Source organism: Parus major, chromosome 3, assembly GCF_001522545.3.
Source record: "Parus major isolate Abel chromosome 3, Parus_major1.1, whole genome shotgun sequence".
NCBI lineage: Eukaryota > Metazoa > Chordata > Aves > Passeriformes > Paridae > Parus > Parus major.
The window spans coordinates 55,500,626-55,524,926 of record NC_031770.1 but is presented as its reverse complement, the minus strand read 5'-3'; the positions used below and the strand labels follow the sequence as shown (position 1 = coordinate 55,524,926).

General features: G+C 37.8%; 1 protein-coding gene across 11 annotated transcripts in view; it reads right to left on the bottom strand.

Annotated features, from left to right (window-relative positions):
• Positions 1-24,301, bottom strand: part of SYNE1 (spectrin repeat containing nuclear envelope protein 1) — a 301,154-nt gene that overhangs the window by 10,544 nt on the left and 266,309 nt on the right. For 10 of the 11 annotated variants that reach the window (XM_033512756.1, XM_033512746.1, XM_033512748.1 and 7 more), the window contains 16 exons: positions 23,557-23,719; positions 19,712-19,899; positions 17,896-18,046; positions 14,528-14,710; positions 13,994-14,131; positions 13,100-13,291; positions 11,924-12,254; positions 11,017-11,085; positions 8,928-9,070; positions 7,962-8,088; positions 6,599-6,810; positions 5,060-5,260; positions 4,597-4,725; positions 4,015-4,227; positions 2,934-3,023; positions 1,067-1,125 (listed from right to left, as the gene is read on the bottom strand). In XM_033512756.1, coding sequence (XP_033368647.1) covers positions 1,067-1,125; positions 2,934-3,023; positions 4,015-4,227; positions 4,597-4,725; positions 5,060-5,260; positions 6,599-6,810; positions 7,962-8,088; positions 8,928-9,070; positions 11,017-11,085; positions 11,924-12,254; positions 13,100-13,291; positions 13,994-14,131; positions 14,528-14,710; positions 17,896-18,046; positions 19,712-19,899; positions 23,557-23,719 — 2,589 coding nt within the window. The remainder of the gene's footprint in view (positions 1-1,066; positions 1,126-2,933; positions 3,024-4,014; positions 4,228-4,596; positions 4,726-5,059; positions 5,261-6,598; positions 6,811-7,961; positions 8,089-8,927; positions 9,071-11,016; positions 11,086-11,923; positions 12,255-13,099; positions 13,292-13,993; positions 14,132-14,527; positions 14,711-17,895; positions 18,047-19,711; positions 19,900-23,556; positions 23,720-24,301) is intronic. The other variant, XM_033512754.1, reaches the window with a different exon arrangement.

The window sequence follows — 24,301 nt, the reverse complement described above, 5'->3', positions numbered from 1 at the left end:
AATCAGTTTATTTTTGATACAGAGAGAATAAATGAGATTTAGTTTATTTTTAGATTTAGTAAAACAAATGTACCTTAATCACACTTTCTGACTATTTGAGCAGTGTGCAAGACATTGAAATAGCAAAAGACGTCCTCTTTACATGACTTGCTCATTTGCTTTTTTTTTTAAAACTTCGTAATTGTAGAGCCAGTAAACTGATCAGTGAAAGAGCAAAGGTACACACATCACAGTGACAACAACAAGAATGCAGAAGCACTGTTAGCTGCAGAGATGACAGGTTGCTGGAGACACCGTGGAAAGCAAGAAGCTGTAGCTGCAAGCCTGCTCTCTACCGGTCAGACAGAGATGGGGAGGTGCTGCTCCCGGAGCAATGCAGGGATGCGAGCACAGGGAGAGCCATGGCAGTGTTAGCATGTTATATTGCAGTCGTCTGAGGAGGGGAGAGAAAGTGATCCCGAGTCTCAGTACTCTCAAATTCTGATTTTTAGTTTTGAGTCTAACGTATTGAAAACCCACAAACTGAACAAAACGTTTCGGGGGGAAGAAAAAAAAAAAAAGGAAGAAAAAAGAAACCAAATAAATTAAGAAAAGGGTGTTAGTATGTCTCATCCAGATCTGTGGGTTTTGTGAATTCTAGAATATGATATTGGCCTATTACCTGACTTAATTTAATATCTAGAGGTAAAGAGGATGATAGACAGTGTTTGCCATGAACTTACTAGCATTCCTCTTAAATCACACCAAAATAAAATTATCATTAAACATCATGAGTGTAAATGCACACTCACCCTGATCAGGCATATGAAAAATAAATGTTGATTACATGGGACTTCATGGAGAACCAAAAGCTGCAGATGTCCAAGGATTAGCCTGTATCTCTACACCAAGAATTTGAAGCAATTGAAAGTCCCTTTTGCCAAATGATTAAGGGAAAAGGGAAGTTGCCACTTGTGTAAGTCCTGCCCACCCGATGGAGTCAGTGGGACTGAGAGGAATCACGGCCAATTTCTATCATCCTCTTGGTGTTCTAGAACAGAGTGCGGAAACCAGGAGAACAAGGTACCTGCTATGTGGACTGCTGACAGAGGGTCCAGGCTGTGAGAGACTACATTTGCCCCGTGGCTGTTTGCAATGAACAGGGGGTAAAGAAAGAAGAATGTTCAGTCCAGGCAAATAAAGACAAGCTACTGATGAAATTAAATTAAAAGTGCAGCAAAGGAAACATAAAAAAAAATTAAAATGAAGTGACCAATACCCATGAACCAAGGAAACTGGCTTTTCTTTGCACTTAGCTGAGTATGAAAATTATTGGACCATACATAGCAAACGCAAAAATAACAGTCTAGACATTATGTTTATGAACAGTAGCTCTGGGTTTTAAAAAAAGTCTCTAGAAATTTAGTTCAAATAATTTGTAATATGAAATAGATGTTATCTCATTAGGTTGATATGGAAATATATATAGATTTCAAAAATGCACATGCAGAAAAATTAATATTCTCAAGGGAAAAAGGTCCAAGACCCTCCTTTGCCAAGTTTTTCCTCTCCACCCCACGATTTTGAAGGCCAAATAACTGTAGGGGCATTCTTGCGATCACAGCTATTTGCTGGATTTTTTAATGCAGTTAGATGTTTATAATTCTGATTGTAATTCTTTTGTATGAGTATTTATTTATTTAGCATCAGCATATTTGGCACTGAAAGTCTAAACAGCATTACTTTAGTCTTCAAAATTGTGTGGGTGCAGAACCCAGAAGCTTGAAAACTAGATCCAAGGAATCATACAACTTAATTATGAATTATGGAGAAAAAAAAAAAAGAAAGTAGTCACATACATGAACAGTAACAAATTAGAGACAGACAAATCCTTATTAAAATATTGAGATGAAACCTATCATAATTCTACATGCTCTCTTAACAAAGATTTATAGTAAAATACTTCTCCATTTCCTGTAATGGTCAGGCAACCTTCAGTTACATCTGTGATATCAAAGTTATTAGAAATTATTTAGGTTTAAATTTAAAAGACAAAAGCATTATCTTTGAAATAAAATGTTAAGGTTTATACTCTTTCTGTGGAAAAGCCAGTATTCCTTTACATTCTCATACTAGCATCTAAAAGGAAACTAGTGAATGTAAACAAAAATTAAAAAAGTAAATCAATTTCAAGAGCCATAAATTTATCAAGACAGAACTCAAAAGCTTTACAAAAAAGTGCAAATGGAAAAACAAAACAAAACAAAACCAATCTGATTGTCTTAAGAACTAAGGAAAAAAGCAAATTAATCAACAAATAGAATTGCAGAAAAAGACAAAATAATTGCAGTTCCAATTTGGGCTCAGAGTATGGAAGTGTTTAGTACTAGGCATGTATTGCTATATTTCTTGAATTTTGTGCCAGCGATGTAAATGGACAACTCCAGAGTTGCCACCATAGCCATTGATTAGGTCCTGCACAACTAGCTGGTTTGAATAATGTTTTGTGCCCTTCAGCTCTACTTAGCCATTCATCCAAAGTCTCAATAAGACCATCTGCAACCTGCGTCAGAAATGACAAAAAACTTATTGAGATTCTTGATGAAGCAGCTCTGAAGAGAAGGCCAAACAGAAATGGAGGACTGATTATACCAGACAAGACCAGACTTTGGGGTGCTGCCATCACTAGAGCAAAATACAAGAGACACGACATGCCATACCATGGTAAACCAACCACACTGACAGCCCTGGTTTCAGATAGTATTTACCACTTCTGATTTCATGCAGGATGGGATATGCAGCAGGGTTGGGGAAAGCAGCTGTGTTTTGCTTTTGGTTTATGCTATTTCCTTTCCTAACAAGTGAGAAGAGGTGACTTCCAGCTGGCTAGAACTGCTGTAGATACCTATAGCTCCCACCCAAGAGGTGGAAGAAAATAAACTACATGAAATTACCGTTCTCTGTCTGCTTGGAGTGCTTCTTCCAGATACAGGACTCACTGAGCCTGATGTGTCTAATTCATCGGAAGACCATGAGGACAATTCCTAAAGTTCAGAAGGAACGGAGCTCAGAAATACAGCAACTAGCTGTACAGGTAAGCAAACTACAAAAATTACCCTGAGTGAAATTTCAGCAGAGTTATTTCCAAGGCAAATAAAATAAAGCAGCTAAATTTTGTTACCAAATTTTAAAAGACTAAGGCATTACATGTTTTCTCTGTCAGCCCTAAAGGAAAAGAAAAGCAAACAGCAGTTAAAACTTCCTTTGTTTAGGTGACACATTTTCCACTGAAGTCAATACAGGGGAAAAACCAGTTGCACTTTACTGGCTGTGAATTACATGAAGAGTTTGGTACTACCATGATTTTATTTAAACAGGTAGAAATCCTCAAGAAGGAGGGAAGATCTGAGTTCTTGTGCTTTAAGAACTCTGCTAATCCAAGTCCTTTTAAAAAAAGCGAACAAAAGGAGAACCTTGAAATCTTTACTCTGTATCTGTCACTGCTGGCAAAGAGGTATGTGTAACTCCCTCTTAAACACCTGAGATACACAGTAACTTGAAAAGATTTGGACTACAGCTCAAAGCCTAAGAGGCACATATAAGGGACTCCTTACCCTATTACAAAATTTATTTTATGGTTTTTTTTTTTTCTCTCTTTGACAGAGTGTTTATTAACTTCCTTTCCAGTGACAACTGATGTACTATAATTTTCAGTACTGCTACTGGAATAATTATCTCATATACTTTTCCAGTTGACTGATTCAGTAATAGCAGGGTAAACATACCCAGAAGTTCAGTAATTATTGCTACATCAAATAGAAAAAAAATACTGAGTTAAATCCCCCCCCCCATATCAGAAGAGATATTTACATTCTGAAGTTTAAGATCACTTTATGATATTCATTACATGTTCCATCTTGATAAGCTCTGCAAATCACAGAAACAGAGCAGCCAATCGCAACGATTAGAGAAAGGCAGTCAAAACAGCAGGAAACACGCTCAGTGAACAGAACAGAATAAAAATATGTGACTTACCAGCTGACTACTTGAAATGTCTAGAATTTTCTCTAGGTCTTTAATATGACGTGTAACCTCTTTCAAGAGGAGCTTCAGTCTGTTTCCAATGACATGTACCTTTTCTTTGGCTTCAAGACAATCCTTGCCTTCAGCATTGACTAGCAATTGGCAAGACATATCTTGCAGAGATGCCACCTTCAACTGAGACTCCAGCAGTTCACGTCTGATTTGCTGTTGCCAAGGCAAGCATCAAATTTTTTTAATAGCACTCAATAAAAAAAAAAAAGCTAAAGAGTAGAACTCACAAAACTCAACATTTGAAATTAAATAAATGGAAAAAAGAAGAGAAGCAATACAAATTTCTCATCTGACAGGAAGATATATAGCAGCCTAGTAGTTGCCTGAGATTTAAAATCACATGTTGTGTTACTAAGGAAAGTGAGTGGTGTTCCCTACTAAGGTATAGTCAGTCACTGATGCTGGTCCCACAGCTTTGTGTTAGCACACAATGTATAGTGCTAACCCTCACAAGAAAGAAATCTCATTAGATATTTTTCTGGTGGTGTGTTTTGGGAGAGAAAAGGGTTATTATAGTCCTACCATCAGAAGTCTGTGATGATCCTGCAGTATTTCTGAGTCCAGGTTTGGGTTGATGGGCACAATCTCATTTTTCCTTCTGTCAATATTCTCCAACCAAAGCAATAAACCATGGCACAGTTCATGGAAATCCTGCAAATGGTGAGTTATGTTTTTAAGATGGTGGCGAAGTATTTCAGTCAAATTCAGGTTTATAATTTATCCTCTGATACATTCTACTAGCTAAATGAAATAACTTCCAAGAAGTATGCAATAGAATATTAAAATACAATTCCAGAGACGACAAATTTTGTAAATATTGGGCTGTAAATAGGTGTTTTAGACAGCACAGGTATATCCTTGAGAAAACCAGATGCCAAAGCTGTACTTCGGCTTTCATGAGCAAGTTTCAGATGGATTGTGAGCACGACAGGTAACTGAATGGTTTATATTTTCAGTATGAATTTGAAACAGGCACAGTACAGACCTGGCACTGCACTAATGCATCCTGCAACGAGCTGCGCCAGTCTTCGATCATGCTGCACACGTGCTCCCAGCGCACGTTCATCTGAGACAGGCGCTCCTGGAGCTTCTTGCTCTCCTCACTGTCAGACTGAGTGAACTCTGAGCTGCACAGATTGATGGATAAGATGATTGCTTTGCGGTTGTCAATTGCTTTCTGCAGCTCCTTGATGATAAGACAAAGGGGAATAAAGAATGGAAATTGGTAAAATGTTACTTTCAGGGAAAAAAAAAAAAAAAAAAGTAGAGAAGGCACAAGACTGCAATGATTTGCCATCAGCAGCTGCAGAAAGGTACCATGCTGTAACAGTCCCTTCACTCTGGATAACACACTTCTGGGCTCACTCTGTGACTCTGCAAATGTCCACTCTTTAACATCTACTAACATTTTACTGTGAGCATAAACAAAAGCAAGCCAATTAAACTTATAAAGTCTTAAAAGCCTGAACTCAGAGTTGAATTTTAGAGATCTGGCTCATGTTTCAAATATTTTAAAGACAAAGGTCCAGCAAAATTTAAAGATGTAATACAACTGTATTTTAGCTCACAATAAAACTTTTGCCCTCACTTCTCAGTTTTGCTGATAAACATGAAAACCAACCTATTTTCAAGTGGAAACTGCTGTCATCAGTATTTTAAAATAAAAGCTTTTACTGAGAGAAACAAAAACATACAAAGACTATAAAGAACTTAAATTTATAGAAGCACAACTTGCATGAAAACTCTTTTGTTTACACTGGAAGCCACAAAAGAAACCCTACCTCTTTTGGTTTGGAAGGTACTAATGGTCTTTCAAAGAGAGGGTGAGATAAGAACAGAATTCTTAAGAAATGCCCCATTTTCCACCTACTTTACAGCATTTAATTAAAAGCACGATGTCACAGTAACCTTTGCAGTACTTATGGCAGCTATATTTGGATTACAGTGCAGATTAGCATTGACATGCTTCACAAGGATCACTGCCGGAAACAGCCTTTGCTATCTGTTCACCTCATCCCTGGCATGAAGCACAGTGCATTTTGACATTGGGTCCCATGTTTCTGTGCCCACTCTTGTAAGACACTAGTAACTGAATGTGAAGTTGTGGACCACCACACTTGCAGATCTTTATAGCTGTGAAATACACAACAGAGATGAAAAAGTACCCTTCAGATCTTGATGCACCTGAGATGACAGAAGAAGAAAAGGAACGTTGCAAAGGGGCAACAGATTTTTATTGCACTGGTGACACTGGGTAGGTTACAACCCCTTTGTAATTAATGGTATCAGGAGTTATCTGTACATTCTGAGATTACCACAGAATTACTATTCCAAGACTTCATCTGGATAGCCAGTAGTACATTTTCCTTCCAAAAAGGGATTCAGAAAATCACTTTCCCAGTTACTTTATCAGCAGCAGCCTGCTATGTGGAGAAAACCAGCTGCAATTATTGGTAACCTCTTCAACATACCTGTTGTGCTCAGTCTTAGATGGTAACTCATGGAAAAGAGAAATAAAACTCACTTTTAGTTTTTTAATTCTGAGTTCAATAGTTTGAATGTCAGTGCTGAGATCAAGGCGGTGGAGCTTCTCCAGTTCCTCTTCAGTTTCCCCCAACCAAGCCCAGATGCTATTAAGGTCGGAGTTGAACTGCTGCCATTGCTGCAGGTTCTGCTTCATCCTCAGCTCCTTGCTTAGAGCTTGAGCCTGGATTAATTCCCATCTTTCAATTACACCTGAAATTACAAAAACCAAATTCAACAAAAGCCAAAAAACCCACAAGGTACACGTACACACTCAATTGCATAAATTGAATACTATTCAGGACAAAAATATGCTCCATAAAAAGCCTAAGCCACAAACACTAACCACTTTAAAAACTAAGCTAGATTGAAGAAAATTATGATGGAGAGAAAGAATGAAGAACCTGGATGATTCCAGAGAACAAGCAATTTTATTGCTTTCTAACGTCAGACTTCTATGAGCAGGATTAAGCTGATACATGAAGGTCTCTAAAACAGGTCATGTTGGCAAAAAAAGACACTTTAAATTACTAGACAAGTGCAAACCAGACAAGAAATATTAATATATCTAACTAACCACATATTTATTATTTTCATTTCATGTAGTTGTGCCTATCACAGTTTAATGGTCACACCTCACTACCTTTGCCTTAGCTACCGCTGATGCATTGGATAAACACCTGCACTAAAAAGAAATAAATTAGGGGCTATTTCTTCTTGCTAGTTATCTTGAAATGCTAAGGCAGAAGGACAAGTTGTATCATTCCATCAACTTAAAATTTACAAATAAAACCCCACAACAAAACAAAGGAGACTATATGGGTAGCATATCTTGCCAAGCTAAGAAGGGAGATGATGCCATTATAGCCTCTGGAAATCCATGTTCTCCCAACCAAATACCTCCTATTCTAAAACTGATGTTTAAAATTAGTAAGGTGAATACTTCTATCAGGTGAAAATAAATTTCTTTACTCTAGGTAGATAATCTTAGAGGTGAAAGCTAATATTAGAAGAAACACATGCTGACCTAGGTGTTTTGTACAGAATATAAGCAACCTTCTTAGTGAGAAATCTTACAACAAAACCCCTTGCATCCACAGAGACTTCCTGAGAGGCTTAGGGTTATGCCTCATGATATGAGGGGGTTCTTAGAATGGACTTGTATACCTAAACTCTTCTTAGGGCATACACAGGGAATACTTACTATTCATTATTATTCCTATTAAAATACATTAAGCAGAACATGATTACAGAAAGTCACATAAATATGTCAGCAAATAATACCAGGTGTTTGTTCAGAAAAGCTTTGCATGTTTGCTGTTTTCCATAATTGCTGTTCCTCAAAGGAGCTACGTGTTACTTACCAGCTGTTTGTGTTTCAGTACTGTTCATGTTAATGAGTCCTGAAAATTTTTCTTCCTCCTCCTTCAGTTTATATCCAAGCCTTCTTACTGAGTCTATGCTTCCACTGCATTCACCTAGCAGTTTCATCTGTGTTAAGAAACAAATGTTAACAAATGCTTTTCAATGTGTGCTGCACAGGACTAATTGTATGGACACTGAAAATTACAATGCAACTTCCAGAAATTTCCTAAAGTAAGTATAAGTATGAAGAAAAGGATCTATTACTTTAACAATCTTTGCTGGTACTACAAGAAAAGTATATTCAGATGAAAAGGCCTAAAGTGTAAGTTATTTCTATATAACTTAGTACCATTATGCCAAATTGTTCTCGATGTCTTAGGTGCCATCTTTTCCAAATTTTAAGACACTATGGAAAAGACACTAGAAGACTGATAAAGAAAGTTAACATAAATATGGAAATATTACTATGCATCCAAAGCAGCTAATTTTGAAGTTCTGGCCTTAATAAAATTATTTGAATGGCTTAGAGAGAGAGATTTATCTTTCAGAAAACCCCTCTGAGAAAGCTTTTTAATCAGGGATTCCATACATGCTGATATGATGCATGCTTATGATTTGTTAGCAAGATGAACACTGCACCTGAAGTTATAAAACCTCCTTTTAAAAGCAGAGGAATTTCAAACAAGGATATCATCATTAGATGGATAAAAGCATGTATGAGAAAGTACTTCTAGACATGTGCAAAAATGTAATAGGAGATTAAATTCCTTAAGAGTCATGTTCCTCTAATCTTACGCTACTGTAAACAGTTATAACATAAACACCAATAGCACGTAAGGGTTAAGGGTAGTAACCACCCAAGAGAGTCCGAGAAGCAGTTACAGCAAATTGCTCTGCTGAAGCAGCTGCATCTCCTTCCATGGCTAAGCTAAGCTAAGCTTGGAGTGCACATTTGACACACGCACATATCCTCTGTAAGTGGAATCCAGTTCTGGCCCTGTAGGTGTCTTGCTACGGATGATGTTTTCTGTTTGCTGTATCTGGAAGCGACTGGTGTCCAAGGCCTTGTCCAGCTGTCGGATATGTGCTTCCAGGGCACCTGGTTCACCTGCATCAAAACCAAAATAGAGGGACTGTCACCCCAACTTTTCCAAAGTTTTTGTTTGTTTTTTTTTTTCCTTGCCCAGGCAGAATAGATATTAGGAATACTATTTAGATTAGATGGTGAAGGAGACATGTGGCGGCAGCAGTATGAGTGGTACAATGTCAAAGCTAAGTGAAAACTAGTTACATTAGAAAGTATTAGCAACCTTCAAAAGATACCAGTGAACATGCTTGCCACAAGAAACACAGAATATAGAAGAGTCCAAGTTTAAAGTAGGTTTTCAAATTATTCTGAAGTGGCTTTCCCCCCATATTGAATGCCTTGTCTTTGTTTAAAGAGAAAGTTCTCAGCATAGGACACTCTAAACTCACTGATTTTGGGAAACACCTCGCTCCCTTTCACAAACACTGTCAAATAAAACCCTGTAACCCAAATCTCCACTTGTATGATCTAAATCCATGTGAAAATTTGGTAGCTTCATTTCCCTTTGTATTATTTCTCCCCTCTAAAAAGCAATAGAATTTGCATCTGCATGAAACGATCCTATTTGTATACAATTTTAGAGACTACAAGTGGCATACAAGTGCTAAGTGATATTGTTATATTGTCAAAATCCAGAGATGACTGACATCTCAGAGGCCTGCAACAAGTAGTCCATGCCTGCTTTGGGCAACCACACTAAGCAGCAAAATTTATAGCATTTTTCCAATTATGTACTTGACAAAGACCGTGCTTAACATATCTGCAAGATGCTATTATTCATTCAAGCTATTGGGAACCAATATCAATGTTTTTGAAGCAGGACTAACTTGTACTTTCCTTACAGGGGCCAGATGAATTCTGTGATATAAACTGGCTACAGACAATTCTAATGGGAAGCTGGCTGCAGCCTAGAGGACCATGCTAGATTCTTCTTATCCAGATTCTATCACTATGCCTGATTTCCATCTGTTTACAAAGACAGTTTGAATTTATTCATAAAGACACAATTAAAAACATGAATAGAGAAAGAGAGCCTTCTATCCACCTAATTACAGAAAGCGGAGCCTCTTGGATGATTAATCTTTTTTCATATAAAATACAACATCACCCCAAATGGACAGGACAGAGTGCTCAACATTGCTTTTCACTCATTACTTTAAAAAAATTTTCATGGGTCAGAAAACTAAACACATTTTTTCCATAAGTGCTGCTGTTACTTATACCCTTAATCAATAATATTATTTCACTAATTTGGGGGGTAAATAAAAATGGATGGTGAACCTGAGGCCTGTGTCACAGACACTGATATTTTAATTGTTTGCTTTTGCAAAGAAGTCATTACTTAAAAAGTGGGAAACTGTGAAATCATGAGAAAATATATGTGCAAATGCATCTATTTCCTTCAAGAGAGTCAGCAAACAAATGAGACAGAAGGTTTAGTCTTCTGCAATGAGAAAAGAAAATAACTGTCCAAGGTATGAGACTAAGATAAAGACAGTACCTCACCTTGACATTTTGATCACATTTTGATCACATGAAACAACTAACCTCAAAGTTTGTATCTGTGTGATGATGTGGCTATGTTAAGAAAAAATAAATAAATGAAAACCCAAAAAAATAGGTATTGTTCTACATCTTTTCCTTCTGCCTTAAGATGTAACAATGTATTAAGTCCAGTTGATGGACACCAGGGGAAAAAGACCAATCAGATCTGTTTAGCTTACTTAGCCAAGGTGTATTAGCTAATACTTCAGACATCGTTGTTTCTTCCATGCCCCCAGTTGTACCTTTAAGTGCAGTAGTAAAGCAGAAGGTTACTTCTAAGTTAATATGCCAATGCTGCCATGTAAGAAATATTTATCTTTTAAGTTGTGAGAAAATAGCAGATGCTAGGAGAAGAGAAAGCAGTTATGCTCGCACATTGTGGTTATTGCATCTGGCTAAGCTTAGTCTTTTATGATGCCTACCAGAGATATTTTTGAGGGCGTTTTCTGTGAGTGTTACATAGGCCTCTAGAGTTTCAGGGATCTCTACATCTGAAAAAATAAAAGCACAATCTGAATTGATGGCTCAGCAATGGCCATCTCCTTACAGCAGGAGTCCTTTTCACGGGATGGATTAAATAAATTGTTCCGATAGCAAACATTCTCTCTGGAGAAGGAAAAAGATGAAGACTGAAACACAGGGAGGCTGCTACAAAGTCTCTTAAGATCCAGGCAAACCTGACTCTTTCCAGAGCAATGACCTGGAACGCAAAAGACAGCCACAAGATCAGAGTAAAATACACTGGTACGTCTTATCCCACAACTAGCTTCATTGGGGCACCCCCACTCGTTAAGATTTATAAGACAAAGCACAAACATTTAGAAAGGATTTCCAGCTTCACTGGAGAACAAGACCAAAGATCCTACCTCAGGCTAAACACTCATTTGCTGGAGTCTTGCCTGCATCAGGGCAGACTTAGGATTTACTTAAACACTTTATGATTTTCTCTGTGGGTCTCTCCGACAGCATTTCTTCATTAGTTTGTTCTGCACTTTTTGCCATATCAAGTATGGTTTCTTCTAGTCAGAATAACTTAGGACACAGAGCTGTTACAGATGACATATCCCATCTGGCAGGCCTCACGCATAGATACACAGCCAATTCCCTGCCATATCATGTACGCCTCTGCCATTTTCCAAGGCTGTCGTCATCCAGGAATCTCCATCACTAAGGCCAGAGGGCCACTGGGATCACTTAGGAAACACTATTTAAAGTCATCAGGGGCTATTTAAAGTACTTTTCCATGAGAATCTTGGCCACATAATCAAACATCTAACATCTGCCTTTTTTTTACTCGGAGAAAACAGAGCACTCAGTCCACCACTGTACCTGCTATGCCAGCTGCTCCTCTCAGGTAGAAGTCTTTTTCTTGTCCTCCGTCTTCTTCTGAGTGCAGCGCCCGTGAAACAGCTGTCTCCAGGTCCCTGCTAAGGTCGTAGTCATGATCCCACTCCAGGGGGATGGAGTCCACGCTCGCAGGGGTATCTCGCCCCGATCGCTCACTCCTCAGCGGCTGGGAAAGAGGCAGCGAAAGGTTGGAAGAAGGGTGCGGGGAGAGAACGCTGTCCGCAGATTTGTCATGCCAGCGTATGTCAGAGAGATCTGCTGATTCATCCAGATCCACCTCTCTGTCAGAGAGGTCGTGCTCGTCATCTGTTAGCTAGAAGCATAATGCAAACAGAAGCCATCAATGAAACGTGCAGAGGCAGTGCATGGTCAGCCTGGGTCAGTGAGACAAAGCAGCATTAGGTGACAGGCACACTGGTGGGGTTTTCATTTTGCTCTTTCCCTTAATTATTTTTAAGTTCTACTAAAAAGCCATCATAACAAAGGAGATCAAAGTGCAAGCTCATTTTAATTACTTGAGGCACATAAAGTCTCACTTAAAGCAAGTATCTCCAGAATTTTATTGATGTTACTTCAATGCAAATATTAATTTAGAAAAACCTCTGGAATCAAGTAATAGAAGGAATAAGTGATCTTTATCGTATTTCTCTCACTATGTTATTTAATATTTTGAAATCCCTGGATTTTGTTCCTTTCATTAAGTAGGACTTCAGCTACCAAATGTTTTTCCTTTCACTTTCTCCTTTTGTTTTCTTTTTTTGCTTTTGAGCTTGTGTTAAATTCTGGAGACAAATTTCTGTCTCTTCTGAGGAGAAAACTCTTCATTCCATTTTTTGGAAAAAAACAACTCACTAAGCTGCCAGTCAAACTATGTGACAGTGCAGGGAGATGTTCTTATGACCAGTAAGTACCACAGTGCTACTCCCATCTCTAATTTGCATGGATTTTCATGACGATTTACAGAAATCCCAGTTTGCTCTCTGAACAGGACACAAATAGCATGTAATGGAAGGGAGGCGGATGGTCAGGGCTGCAACAAAATTTAACCACTGGACTTTTGGAAAGTTACTTAGGTTTCAATTCAATATCTCTCCTCACTCTCACACTTGTAAAATGGCAATGAACCAAACAAGTAAAAATATATGTAAGTATACACACAGGAAGGCGGATAAGTTTCTTGTGATAGCGCTCCACACGCCCGAAGACCTCCTGGCAGTAACGACGCAGCTCATCTAGCTCTTCTTCAATCACAGCTGCATCCAGGGGCTCACTTTTCTCAATGAGCTGCTCACCTTGCACAATTATCTGCTCAATTTTGCTGTTGTTCAGGGAAATTTCTTGCTGGAAAGCCTGTGTAAAAGAAAAGCTCTTGCTTTAACAATAAAATCAACATGACAACAGTCTGGGTAATTAAGGATGTGAGTCTTAAAGAGTTTTTCAGAAAGAATGGTGTGGGTAATAAACAGGGATTGTGCCAAATACTCTTGTGATGAGCAACAATGAGCAATTAAATTAAATTTAGCATTCCACAGTCTTTCAAGCCAAAACCAGTGATAGTTCATGGTTTACCATCTCATTCCTTACTTGTTGAATTTGGAAAGAAAACTCTTCTCTAAACAAGCCATGTCAATGACCAAATGTCTAGAATGAGCACAGATACTAAACCTAGCACAGCGGATTTTTGGATAATGTGACATTTGGTATTGTTCTTTCCAGATAAGGAGTTTTCTGATGCAGAAATGGTTGAGAAATGTAGTAATTATTAGATATAAGCAATAATGGAGACCTTACATAAATATTTTTTATGAATATTTCCTATTTTGATGAGGGAAAGTACGCTATTTGCCCTAGTTTTTCTTTTTTCATTTTGCACAAATCAGAGGTCATCATCAGAACTCATAACTTTTGCGGCTGAAGTCTCTGCCTGCAAGTAAAGGAACCACATGAGGCAGCATTTCTGCATAATGTTTTTGAAATTCTTTTCCCACCATGCATGGGTTTTTCCCCTGCTTCTTTCATCCCTCCTTCTGTAACTACCCAATCATTTTTTACCTTAAGTTGCTTTATCTTTGCTTGGACATCACACTCTGAGAAATGCTCGATGTTGGTCAGCTGCAGGTCCATCTCTGTTAGCCATACCAGGATGTTGTCACGTGCCGTTTCAAACTCTTCCCGCTGGCCAATAAAATGCTGGAGGGTGGGAAATTGAGTGGCGTGTAATGACCAGAAACATGAAAACCCCCAGCAATAGTAGGGAAGTGAATTTCATCCCCATCAAACCAAATTTAAACTCGGTACACCTTCTTCTTTCCTACATGCTTTCTAAGGCTTCTTTTTAAGTAACACCATCTCAAGCTGCAATTAGCGGACCTATGAAAGCTATCTTCTGTGAGGAAGATGGTGTTTGATGTTACCAAGCATCTGCCTACAGTCTTTAGACTAAGTGAACTGATGAGCTTCCTTTCTCTTCCAAAGGTAGAAACCCACTCAAAAACACTGTGCAAATGCATTAAACTGAAAGCTGCTCAAGTACCCTTGACTTGCAACTAGAGTAGTGAAATTGAAATCTTAAAAATGGAGAAATACTTTTAGCCTGCGCAGGATGGAGGTAACTCGCTTTTGTAGATTGTCCCATCTCTGGTTCCCCTCATGAACCATCTGCTTGAGGCTGCCATTGGAGTCAGTGCGGTTCTCCCGTGCCAGGCGCCGATACTGCTTATTGATCAGCTCCAGCTGAGTCAGGCTTTCATGCACTTGTCTCTGGAAAGCCTAAAGCAGCATGAACAAAAGATACCTTCAGAATTTTGATACTGAAAATGGGACACATATATAGATCTCTTGCTTTATTTTGACCCTTCTTCTGCACTCTGACTTATGTAAGCCAATAAATTCCACTAGCTGGAGACATCTCCTGAGGGCCACCCTATAGAGATACTGTCTTCTGATTAAAAAAAGCTAAACCAAAATACCAAAAACCCCTCCAAAAAATCCCTCAAAAAAGTTTATAGAACTGACATGGCTCACTGAAAGAGAAATTGCAACATGAATATCAATTGCAAAGGCAAAAGTGCAAAAAAACTGGCTTATCTTTCTGCAAAATTATATGCTTTGGTATTTGAGAACAGAAGTACAAACAATGAACATGAAACTCTTTAAAAAAAAAAAAGGAACAGAAATCCAAGATTCCTGTGGCTTCATTGTATTTCTTTTCACATACTGAACTTGCTGAAATGCAAATTCAAATTGAAGTGATTTGAGCAATTGTTTATTCTGAAACACAATACTAAATGAGACATCTCTTTAGTATACTGGTGTGCAAGTAAGTTTTATCTTAAAATATTCACAGAAAAGAAAATGTCACAAATATCCATGCCAGCTTATGTCTGGGCAAATGTTTGCACCACGTATTTTTGGTGCTTGCTCTGCTGTTACATGAGCCACAGAGACACAGCTGAGGTGCACAGGTGACAGTCCATTTTATGCTGTGACTAGCAATCATGAAACTTGGAGGAAGCACCTTGTAAAGAAATGACTGAATTAATACTACTATTACCACTACTACGACCACCACCAGAACATTTTTCCAAAAATCTACTTGTTTTTATCTTGTCACATCACCAAAATAGAAAAGCAGTCAAAGCAAGACCTAAGAACCTAGACTACACAGCTCTCTTTTGAATACAAGTAGGGTCTGGATTCCATTGTAGTTCTCCAAATTTGCTGTCTCATATTCCTCACAATGCAATAAAACAGACAATCTCTTCCAAAACTAGACACCTCCCTTAATGAGGACTGTAGAACTGGGATAGGTAATATACTTGTGTAGAGAAAGTTTAATCAAACATGTGAGTTTTCTACATAAAAAGATATACACTTCATACTGTACCATTCAAAGCTAGAAATGAAATAAGCACATTTCTGCTGTAATGCCAGAGAAAGAAGTAAAGGAACTGGCTGGAAAAAAGACCAAATTCTGTAGAGTCCTCTCAACATAATTATTCTCTTCTTTGAATGACCATCAAACTGGGTAGAGGACAACCAAAAAAGAGCAATAGCACTTGGAGCTGTGGTTAAATGATCAGTAGAACTGAATTAATTTAAAACTGCACAAGTATTCCTATATTGGAGGTACAATTCTGACTGTATTTACTAGAGTAATGAAATCTAAGCGTGCAGTTGTTGTTTCACCTGTTACCAAGCCTTGTGCAGCACAAGAACAGCTGTTAATTTGCCTCCCATTTTTTCCTCTCGGCTACACAAGAATTCATCTGTTGCATTCCCTCCTGTAACCTCTTTTCATTTCTCCACAAACTACTGGAGAGGAAGGAGTTTGGTTCATATAGTGAAGTCAGTGAGAGCCATCTCTGACATCTATGCTGAAGAACTGAAAGGTTCCTATATGGTCTGATGAGCTCTTTTTGTTATGTGTTGTTGTGTTTTTTAATTAAAGTGGAGATATGGAGAAGAAAATAAAATTAGAAAAAATGCCTAGTTAAAGCAGAAACCTGCTTCTGTTAGTATTTTTAAGTGGCTGACTTCATACTGAATTCACAATAAAGCTATTGAATGCCACTGGATTTGAATACTACCTTCCTACTGTTTGGTAGGCAAAGAAATCAGGTGCTCAGGAGAAAAAGAAAAAGGATAAAAAAAAATAAGAAGGAAAAAAGAGAAAGAATCAAACTACAGGGAAAGGAAGATTTTTGAGACGCTACACTGTTCTCTTTGCATCTTGTTCCTGCTGACACTATAGAAAGTAAAAAATCCACAGGTCTGCTGCAGAGGAAAGATTACCATAACAGCTAAGGTTCAATGAAATAGACTTTGGGCAAAGTCAATTCAGCTGTAAAAATCAAAGAGTCAATACACTTGTGGTATGGCTTCTCATACAGAGAGACACTAAATAGGAGATTTAAATCCTGATCACCACATAAAGGGACAATGGGAAAGAGGTCTGAGGCAGAGTATTTGTGACCAGGAAGCAATTCACATTTCTATACTATGGCAATCTACCTGGCCATAATGAAGTCTGTGTAAAACCAAAACCTGGCCAGTACATTCATAAATGTCAATGCCAATTATAGAACACAGTACTTCACAGTTTTGATTTAACTGTTAAACCAAAACCTATCAATTGTGCTTAGACATTGTTTAAAATTTGCATTTCTTCTTCACAGCAAATACTTTACAGTGTCTAACTGTTTACTGAATTGCCTAAGTAATTTGTTCTCTTTCTTCTCTCCCAGCTTGATATACTCTGCAAATATGAATCCAAGCGAAAGATTTTCCTCTGTGACTCACCAGGCAACGTGTGTGTGTGCTTTACACACAGGTTTACAATCCCTTGTAACTATGAGACAAGCCCTCACACTGCAGTGGACACAACAGAGTCATGTAACTCGCACCTAAGCACTGACCAAAGGGACAGCTTGTCAGTTTTGAAGCATGCTTAATTTTTTTAAGTCACAGGGGACACCATGTGGACATACAACAATATTTGCATGAACATGAATTTCATGTATAAGGATCCAAAGTTGGGATATTCTGCATCATACCAGTGACTTTAGAGAGCTGGCTTCAGAGAGTTATAGAAAAAAGAGGAGGGATAAAATCAAAGCAAAAGCTAGAACATACAGCATGCATTTGAAGAGGTACTTGGTGAAGAGATACTTAGGAAGGCTCTGGAACAATCACTGACTAGACATTAAAAAAGCTGCAGAAATAAAAAAAGGTGAGGCATCTAGCTTTTGTGAACAAACAGTGGAGGCACTTCCAGTTCCCACCTTCCACTGCCATTTCATCTTAGTAACCTGCCACTGAAGACAGCTACAAAATCATCAACTCCACTTTATTAATACAGCATCTCTGCTGTAACTTGGTTATAGGATGGAAGAACACCAGCTGGCTGCTGCAATGTGATCAGTAGGTATTGAATTTCAACCACTATAAATCACCTCAAATTTCTTCAGCTCTTCCTTAGCAACAGTGTAAAGCACACCAGAGGAGCTTGGGAAAGCAGCTGTCCTCTCAGAGGCTTTTAGCCACTCTTCAAATCTAGAGTAGTCATCCAAAAATTTTTGCCATAGCCGCCAGGTCTCTTCAATTCTGCAACAGATAACGGAAAATTAGGGAATGCTTGGACTGATGGCCAGTTGACCGACAGAAATTGAACCTGTCATCTGCAACAGCAAACTAGCACTGCACTAGACAATAACTAATAATCTAACTCTGCCAGCCAGACTGTTCAACAAACCACAGGGAAGGCTGGCTCGTTCCAGACTAAGATAGAATAAGATGAAGGCTTTTTTTTTTTTTTTTTCTAATGCATCTAATTTTGGAATCAGTATTTAAAAAAGTTTTATGTTTGTAATAGAAGCTCTAAAAAGCTGAGCACACACTAAATAACTTCTGAAATGCAGTACCAGTGGCATCAGCAAAGTTGCTCCGTAATACAAATAACTGTTTCTAGTACAATAAAGATCCTAAATACTGATAGCTCAGTTAACTTACCAGTACAAATCCACTAAAGCATAATGTGTACATTCTAAGAAAGTAAAACGGAGTTCCATGCAGTTCTGAATTGATGTGTTGGACACAAAGTTACGAAAGCCATGCATGTTCATAGACAATGTGGAAGACAGAACTTATAAATGTAGTTATAAGTAGAACTTTTAACATGGAACTTATAGATATATACAATTCAAGAATTTCCATGGCAATTGTATAAAATTACTTAATGTATGAATCTGTGGATATAGATTCAAACCTACAAGCAATAAATGTTTTCCATAAAATAAAGAAACCCACTTTAGTAAGTACATTAAGACTATCCCACAAAATTAAAATTAAAGATCATAAAAAGTTCAATTCAGCATTTTGGAACATCAAGTTCTTCCTAGTTTTTATATGACTGTATAAACATATCAGAAATAAGCTTCACAACTTAAAAAGTTTAAGAAAATATCTTAAATACAGGAGTTTAAATCTGTGAACGTGTCTCATTACTAAGTCAGCACACAGTACACAGCATAGCCCCACATCATTAATCTACATCATTACTGCTGTTGAAATCAACAAACTATGCTGTGTGGGAATAGAAAACAATGAACCTTCTGGATATGATTGTCTAAGCATGTGCAGTTAACCAGATTACACCCAAGAATCATGGGTGTTGTGGCCCTCATTTGCTCAGCACAGCTAATGTGGACAGGTGAAGAAATTCCATGTAAGTGCTCAGTCCTAAAAATTCTTCCAAATGAACAAAATCAGACATAAGAGAAACTGCTGGGGAACACCAGCTACATATAAACCCTAGTATCTGGAATAACTTTCCACCCATTCAGTAACTAGCTTCCCATCAATCTCAGTAGTTCTTGTGTAAATTTAAGTATTACAACCTCCCTTTTTCATGTTTTCTAAATCTCAGAGTCATTACTATCATCTAAACTTTCTCTAGTTTCTCTCTCATCATAACTGTGAAGTATGGGAAATAATAAATCATTCTATTGAATGACTTGTGAGTGAAATTTGAAGATTATCTGTGCTTTGTATAAAGGCATGTGCAACCCGAAATTTCACTTTTTTCATAGAGGCATAGCAGATATTGGATTCTACTCAGTGCTTGATCTTTTTCTAAACCTTACACTCTTTTATTCAGTACTACAACCATATAATGTGTGTGTATATATATATATATATATATATAATCTATCCCATCCTATATTTCTGCCTGTGGAAGGAAAGACTAATCTGTAGGTGTTTTAGACTTACTTAAGTCGCCTTTCCATTGACATTGCACAGATATTTCTCCACCTCCTATCCAAATTGCGTGTAGCTTGCTGGATAGAGTCACATTCTGCTTCTGTGGCACAAGCATCACAGTCATGAAGAAGTACTTCACACAGATTGAGAACAGATGCCACGCCAGTGCTGTGTTTTTCTATGTCCCTCTGGAGTTCCTGCAGGTGAAGAGATTAGTTCTTAAGAGAAATTGCCAAACATACATCCATGCAAATGTATTTATCTTCCACTTACTTAAAATAAGAAAAAAGCTTGCAAACATAAGAAAAACATCCAGTAATACCATCTGAGAGTGCATCTACGCAAATGGTGATGCAATATTATCAATGAGGCCAGGAGAATCTGGCAGCATGCACAACTCTCCCAGAGACTACGTACACCAAACCATTAACTGGGACAAACTGCCAGAGCTTTGCATGCTCAGCTGAGCATCTTTCACACACATTTAATCAACATCACCAATAAATGGTAAAATTATTCTCAGCCTTTCCCATTATCACAGAGAATGTAAAGCAGAAGTTAGTAAGAGAAGTGTGACAAGGAAATACATTCTTATGTACTGCAGGGATTTGGTGGAGGGACCCTTCATGAACATGTTGCAGGTGAGATAGCTCCAAAGTGGCATGTTTGACAAGGAGATTGGCAGTAGCACATGTTGAACAGTGCATGTGTAGAAGATTTTTCTTCCTTCAAGTTTCCAGTTCTATAATGTTTTCACTGGAGATGGAAAATGAAAATTCCAGACACCTAAGGAAAAATGCACTCACATCGTCTTAGAACTTACTACATGTGATCAGTATTATATTTCCTGGTGGTTTCTTGGTTTCAATGATTTGTTCATGATCAGTGGATGATAATGTTTCCTCTAGAATTAATATTTCACCTTAGTTTTGATCTCCTGATTTAAGTTAAGACAAACCACAAAAGTGATTAATTGGCTGTTGCTGTTGGATCAGTGCAATGAAAAGAAACTCTGCTTTTGTCAACATTTGTAATAAATCAGAATATTACATGGAAAAATTAGTATGGACAATAATAAAGCCAAGACAACCTAATTCCAATTGTGACAAAGAAATAATACTAGTATAACTACATCAAAAAGTGCTATATTACATCTAGAATACTAGGTTCAATTCTGATTCAGATGAAGGAAGGAACCAATAGGAGAATTAGAGATGTGGAGGTTTATGTAGGAAAATATGGCAGCTTGAGGATAAGTAGAGATAAACTGCTCTATAATTTTGCAATTGAAGTAAACTGTGGCATTCAAAGGGAAATACAGTGTCAATACACTGTGCCTACATATATTTAATGTCTAACTGAAATGAACTTTTCTTAAAGATAGCAACATGACATGGGAAATGAGATCTAAATGCTGAATTAAAATACTCAAGAAATGGGAAATAGACCAAGGTGGACCTTTTTTTTTGTTGTTGTTTTTGTTTGTAAAAACTGGGGTTTCACTTAAGTAATCTAGTTCATCTTCTCAACTAGAAAGTTATTTTGTGAACATCTACTTGAGAACATCAAGTGGAAAATCACAATCTTTTCTTCCTTGGCAATGGCCCTCTCACTTCACTTGCCTGAAAAATACTTGCATTGTGATGTCAAAGTGTTTATTTTTCTTTCTATCTGCCCTGAAATATTATAGAAAGGTGGATACTATATTCAGATGTCATACTTTATGAAACACACACTCCAGACAGCTATGAGACTTGAGGTTAAGTAAGTTCAGGTAACATGATCGCCTTTCTAATGTTGTGGAGTAAAGCAGTAGTGAGAACTGTGGGTCCTGAGCATTCCTAAGAATTACACTTTTTTTATTCACCTACAGAACATTTCCACAAGCAATGCCTATTTCTTTTCCACAGTCTAATATTTATTTCCCAGATTTCAAAATTTATTATGTTTATTAGAGAACGTTAAGCCTTTGGGTTAGTTCACAAAGGAGTGTCACTTTTATGCACTGCTGTCACCTATACAAAACCTCTTTTTTTTACTTTATTTGCCCAGAAGCAAACATCATCTTTCCACACTTCAAGAGATTGAAGATTGAGAAAATAAATAAACAAGTATCCTTTAAATTAAGTTCATTACCCCACGAAAATACTGCATTGAAGATACACTACCTACCCCAGCATATTCAGATTCAACTGCATTTTTTATTTCAGTAGAGACCAGCTATCTGCAAAGCTAATGCTTGGCTAAAGCAGATGCTGAAAAGTAGATAATGGAATTTCATAAATGGAATTTGTCCCTCCTCTTTCACAACACAACATTTTTTAACCTGATTTTGCATATGAACAACTGGGAAGACAACATGACCTCAGTGGAAGGTCAGACATGGAAAAGAACACAAAGTCACTAGGAGAAGAGAGAAGGACAAAGTATTTAGAGAGAAGGTAGCCTTCTGAGGTGTGGTGAATAGTGATATAGCCTCCAACTAATAAAAATATTGGTTGCCATGCATTGGAAGTGGATAGGTTTTTAAAATCATTATTATTATTATAACCATATCTTGTACCATTATCAAATCATCACTGTATTTCCAAATATGGCATCCTCCCATTGTAAGATTCACTTCTATTTCTCCCCTTTAGAGTTCAGATTAAACCACTCTCACTTCTACAGAACGTCACTGCCTGCTGTCACCACAAGAAAACAGTGGAAGGCAGAGATATACCAGTCTCTGTGCCCAAAATAAAACCCCCAAGAAGTGGCTGTAATAAACTACGGGATATCTGCACACAGGGATTCTAGTACATAATCTCAACTGTCTACTTTGTTGATAGCAATGTTTAGCCCTTCCCAGCACTTTATTGTGTCAGAAACACCATTCATTAGTGACACTTCTGTGCTATAAATTATTATCCCTATGTAAATTCCATATAAAATATTAATAAGTAATTCTGAACAGAGAACTAGCAAATCGGTTGAGAAGCTGGAAGAATCTCTGAGGGAGTACTTGGCTGTCAGTTCTACCCTCAGCTTAAAGGAGCAAAATGCCCATTTGTACTCTTCATAAATTATCCACAAAATATCCTGTGTTTCCTTTTCCCACGCATTTCTTTCTCCTCCAGAGAAAGGACCGAGGAGAACATCTAACTCATCTCCAGTGGGCAACAGAAAGGTATTTTTGCCCATAAATAACCAACATGAACACAAAGGACAACCATTCTCTCCAGCAATATGCTTCTAGGTAAAACTGCACTGGGCAGTGAGGTGGAACAGGAAGGAGAAAGAATAGTAAATCATCTTAGAAGTAACATTAGTTTCAATGCCAAAAACTGGCTGACTTCAAATTTTTCTACATATTTTCATCTAGCACTGCATAAAGGCTTTGTGTAGTATAAACCAATCAATTTTAACTTCACATGTATAGCTAGCTCATGCATCTTTGCGTGCAAAGTGACTCTCAAACAAGCTGCAAAATAAAACTGAGTTAGAAAGGTTGCTAAAACCAATAATTTTCAAGCATTTGAAAAATTTGCAAGGTCTAATAGGTGTCAGTTTTGCCTCTGGGAACAGACAATTCAAACAAACAAAAACCACAAGCCCCAAAGGAAATCAATTGCAATAACTCGTTCAGGTTACATCTCTTGGTGCCTTACCTTTCTTGGAAATGTCACCCAGCTCCTGGTGGATTCGATGTCAAGGCCAGCAGAAGGCTCTATAAGTGACACAGTAAGTACCACTTGCCTTGATATTTAACCATTTTGCCTCATGCCCCCTCAACTGAACTGGTTGTGGGCAGCCCAAGGACACTCTGGCTCTCCCCATGTCACTGTTCACCTGCTAAGTGTGCTGTATTTTACCTGCTGCTCATTTAGCTTCCTTTGTATCTCCTCAGAGTCACAAGTTTCATAGACGATGGGTTTGGACAGCTCTGACTCAATGTGGGCAAGCCAAGATCTCAGACTACTCATGTTTTTATCCAGCTGCTGCACTGCAATGAGGGTTTCCTTCAACTTCTTTACCCTGTAAAGAAAAAAAATATGGCAGTATTAAGTACACCCTGAAGAAAACTTTTCACAGCATATGCTTCAAGAAGTTTTCAGAGAAACTTCACTTGCATAGCGAGTTCTGTTGTAAAGTCTTCCTTTATTATGTGACAGAAGTATATTATATGTGCAGAGTTCTGCATTCATAGCTGCTGGTTAAGAAAAATTGAGTACTTATTAATGCCACACAACATTTTCAAACCTTCTGTACCTTTATCAGTCGACTTTAATATTTGTTAAGAAAAGTTTTCTGTGTTTTTTTGATTTTTTTAAATTAATGAGCTCACACACATCAAACCCACAAAACAATCTAAGTAATTTAGTTGTGTATTTGACTAATAAATGACAACTGTTATTCTTAGAGTACAAATAACTTATCCTGTACTGGTGGGAGAGTACACTGAGTGAACAGGCCTTTTTCACAACCATGAAAACACTGAACTAAGTAACAGAGAAGATTTGGGTTGGAAGGGATCTCTAAAAGTTATCTAGTCCACCTGCTCTGCAATGAGCAGGGACATCCTCAACTAGATCAGGCTGTTCAGAGCCCCGTTCAACC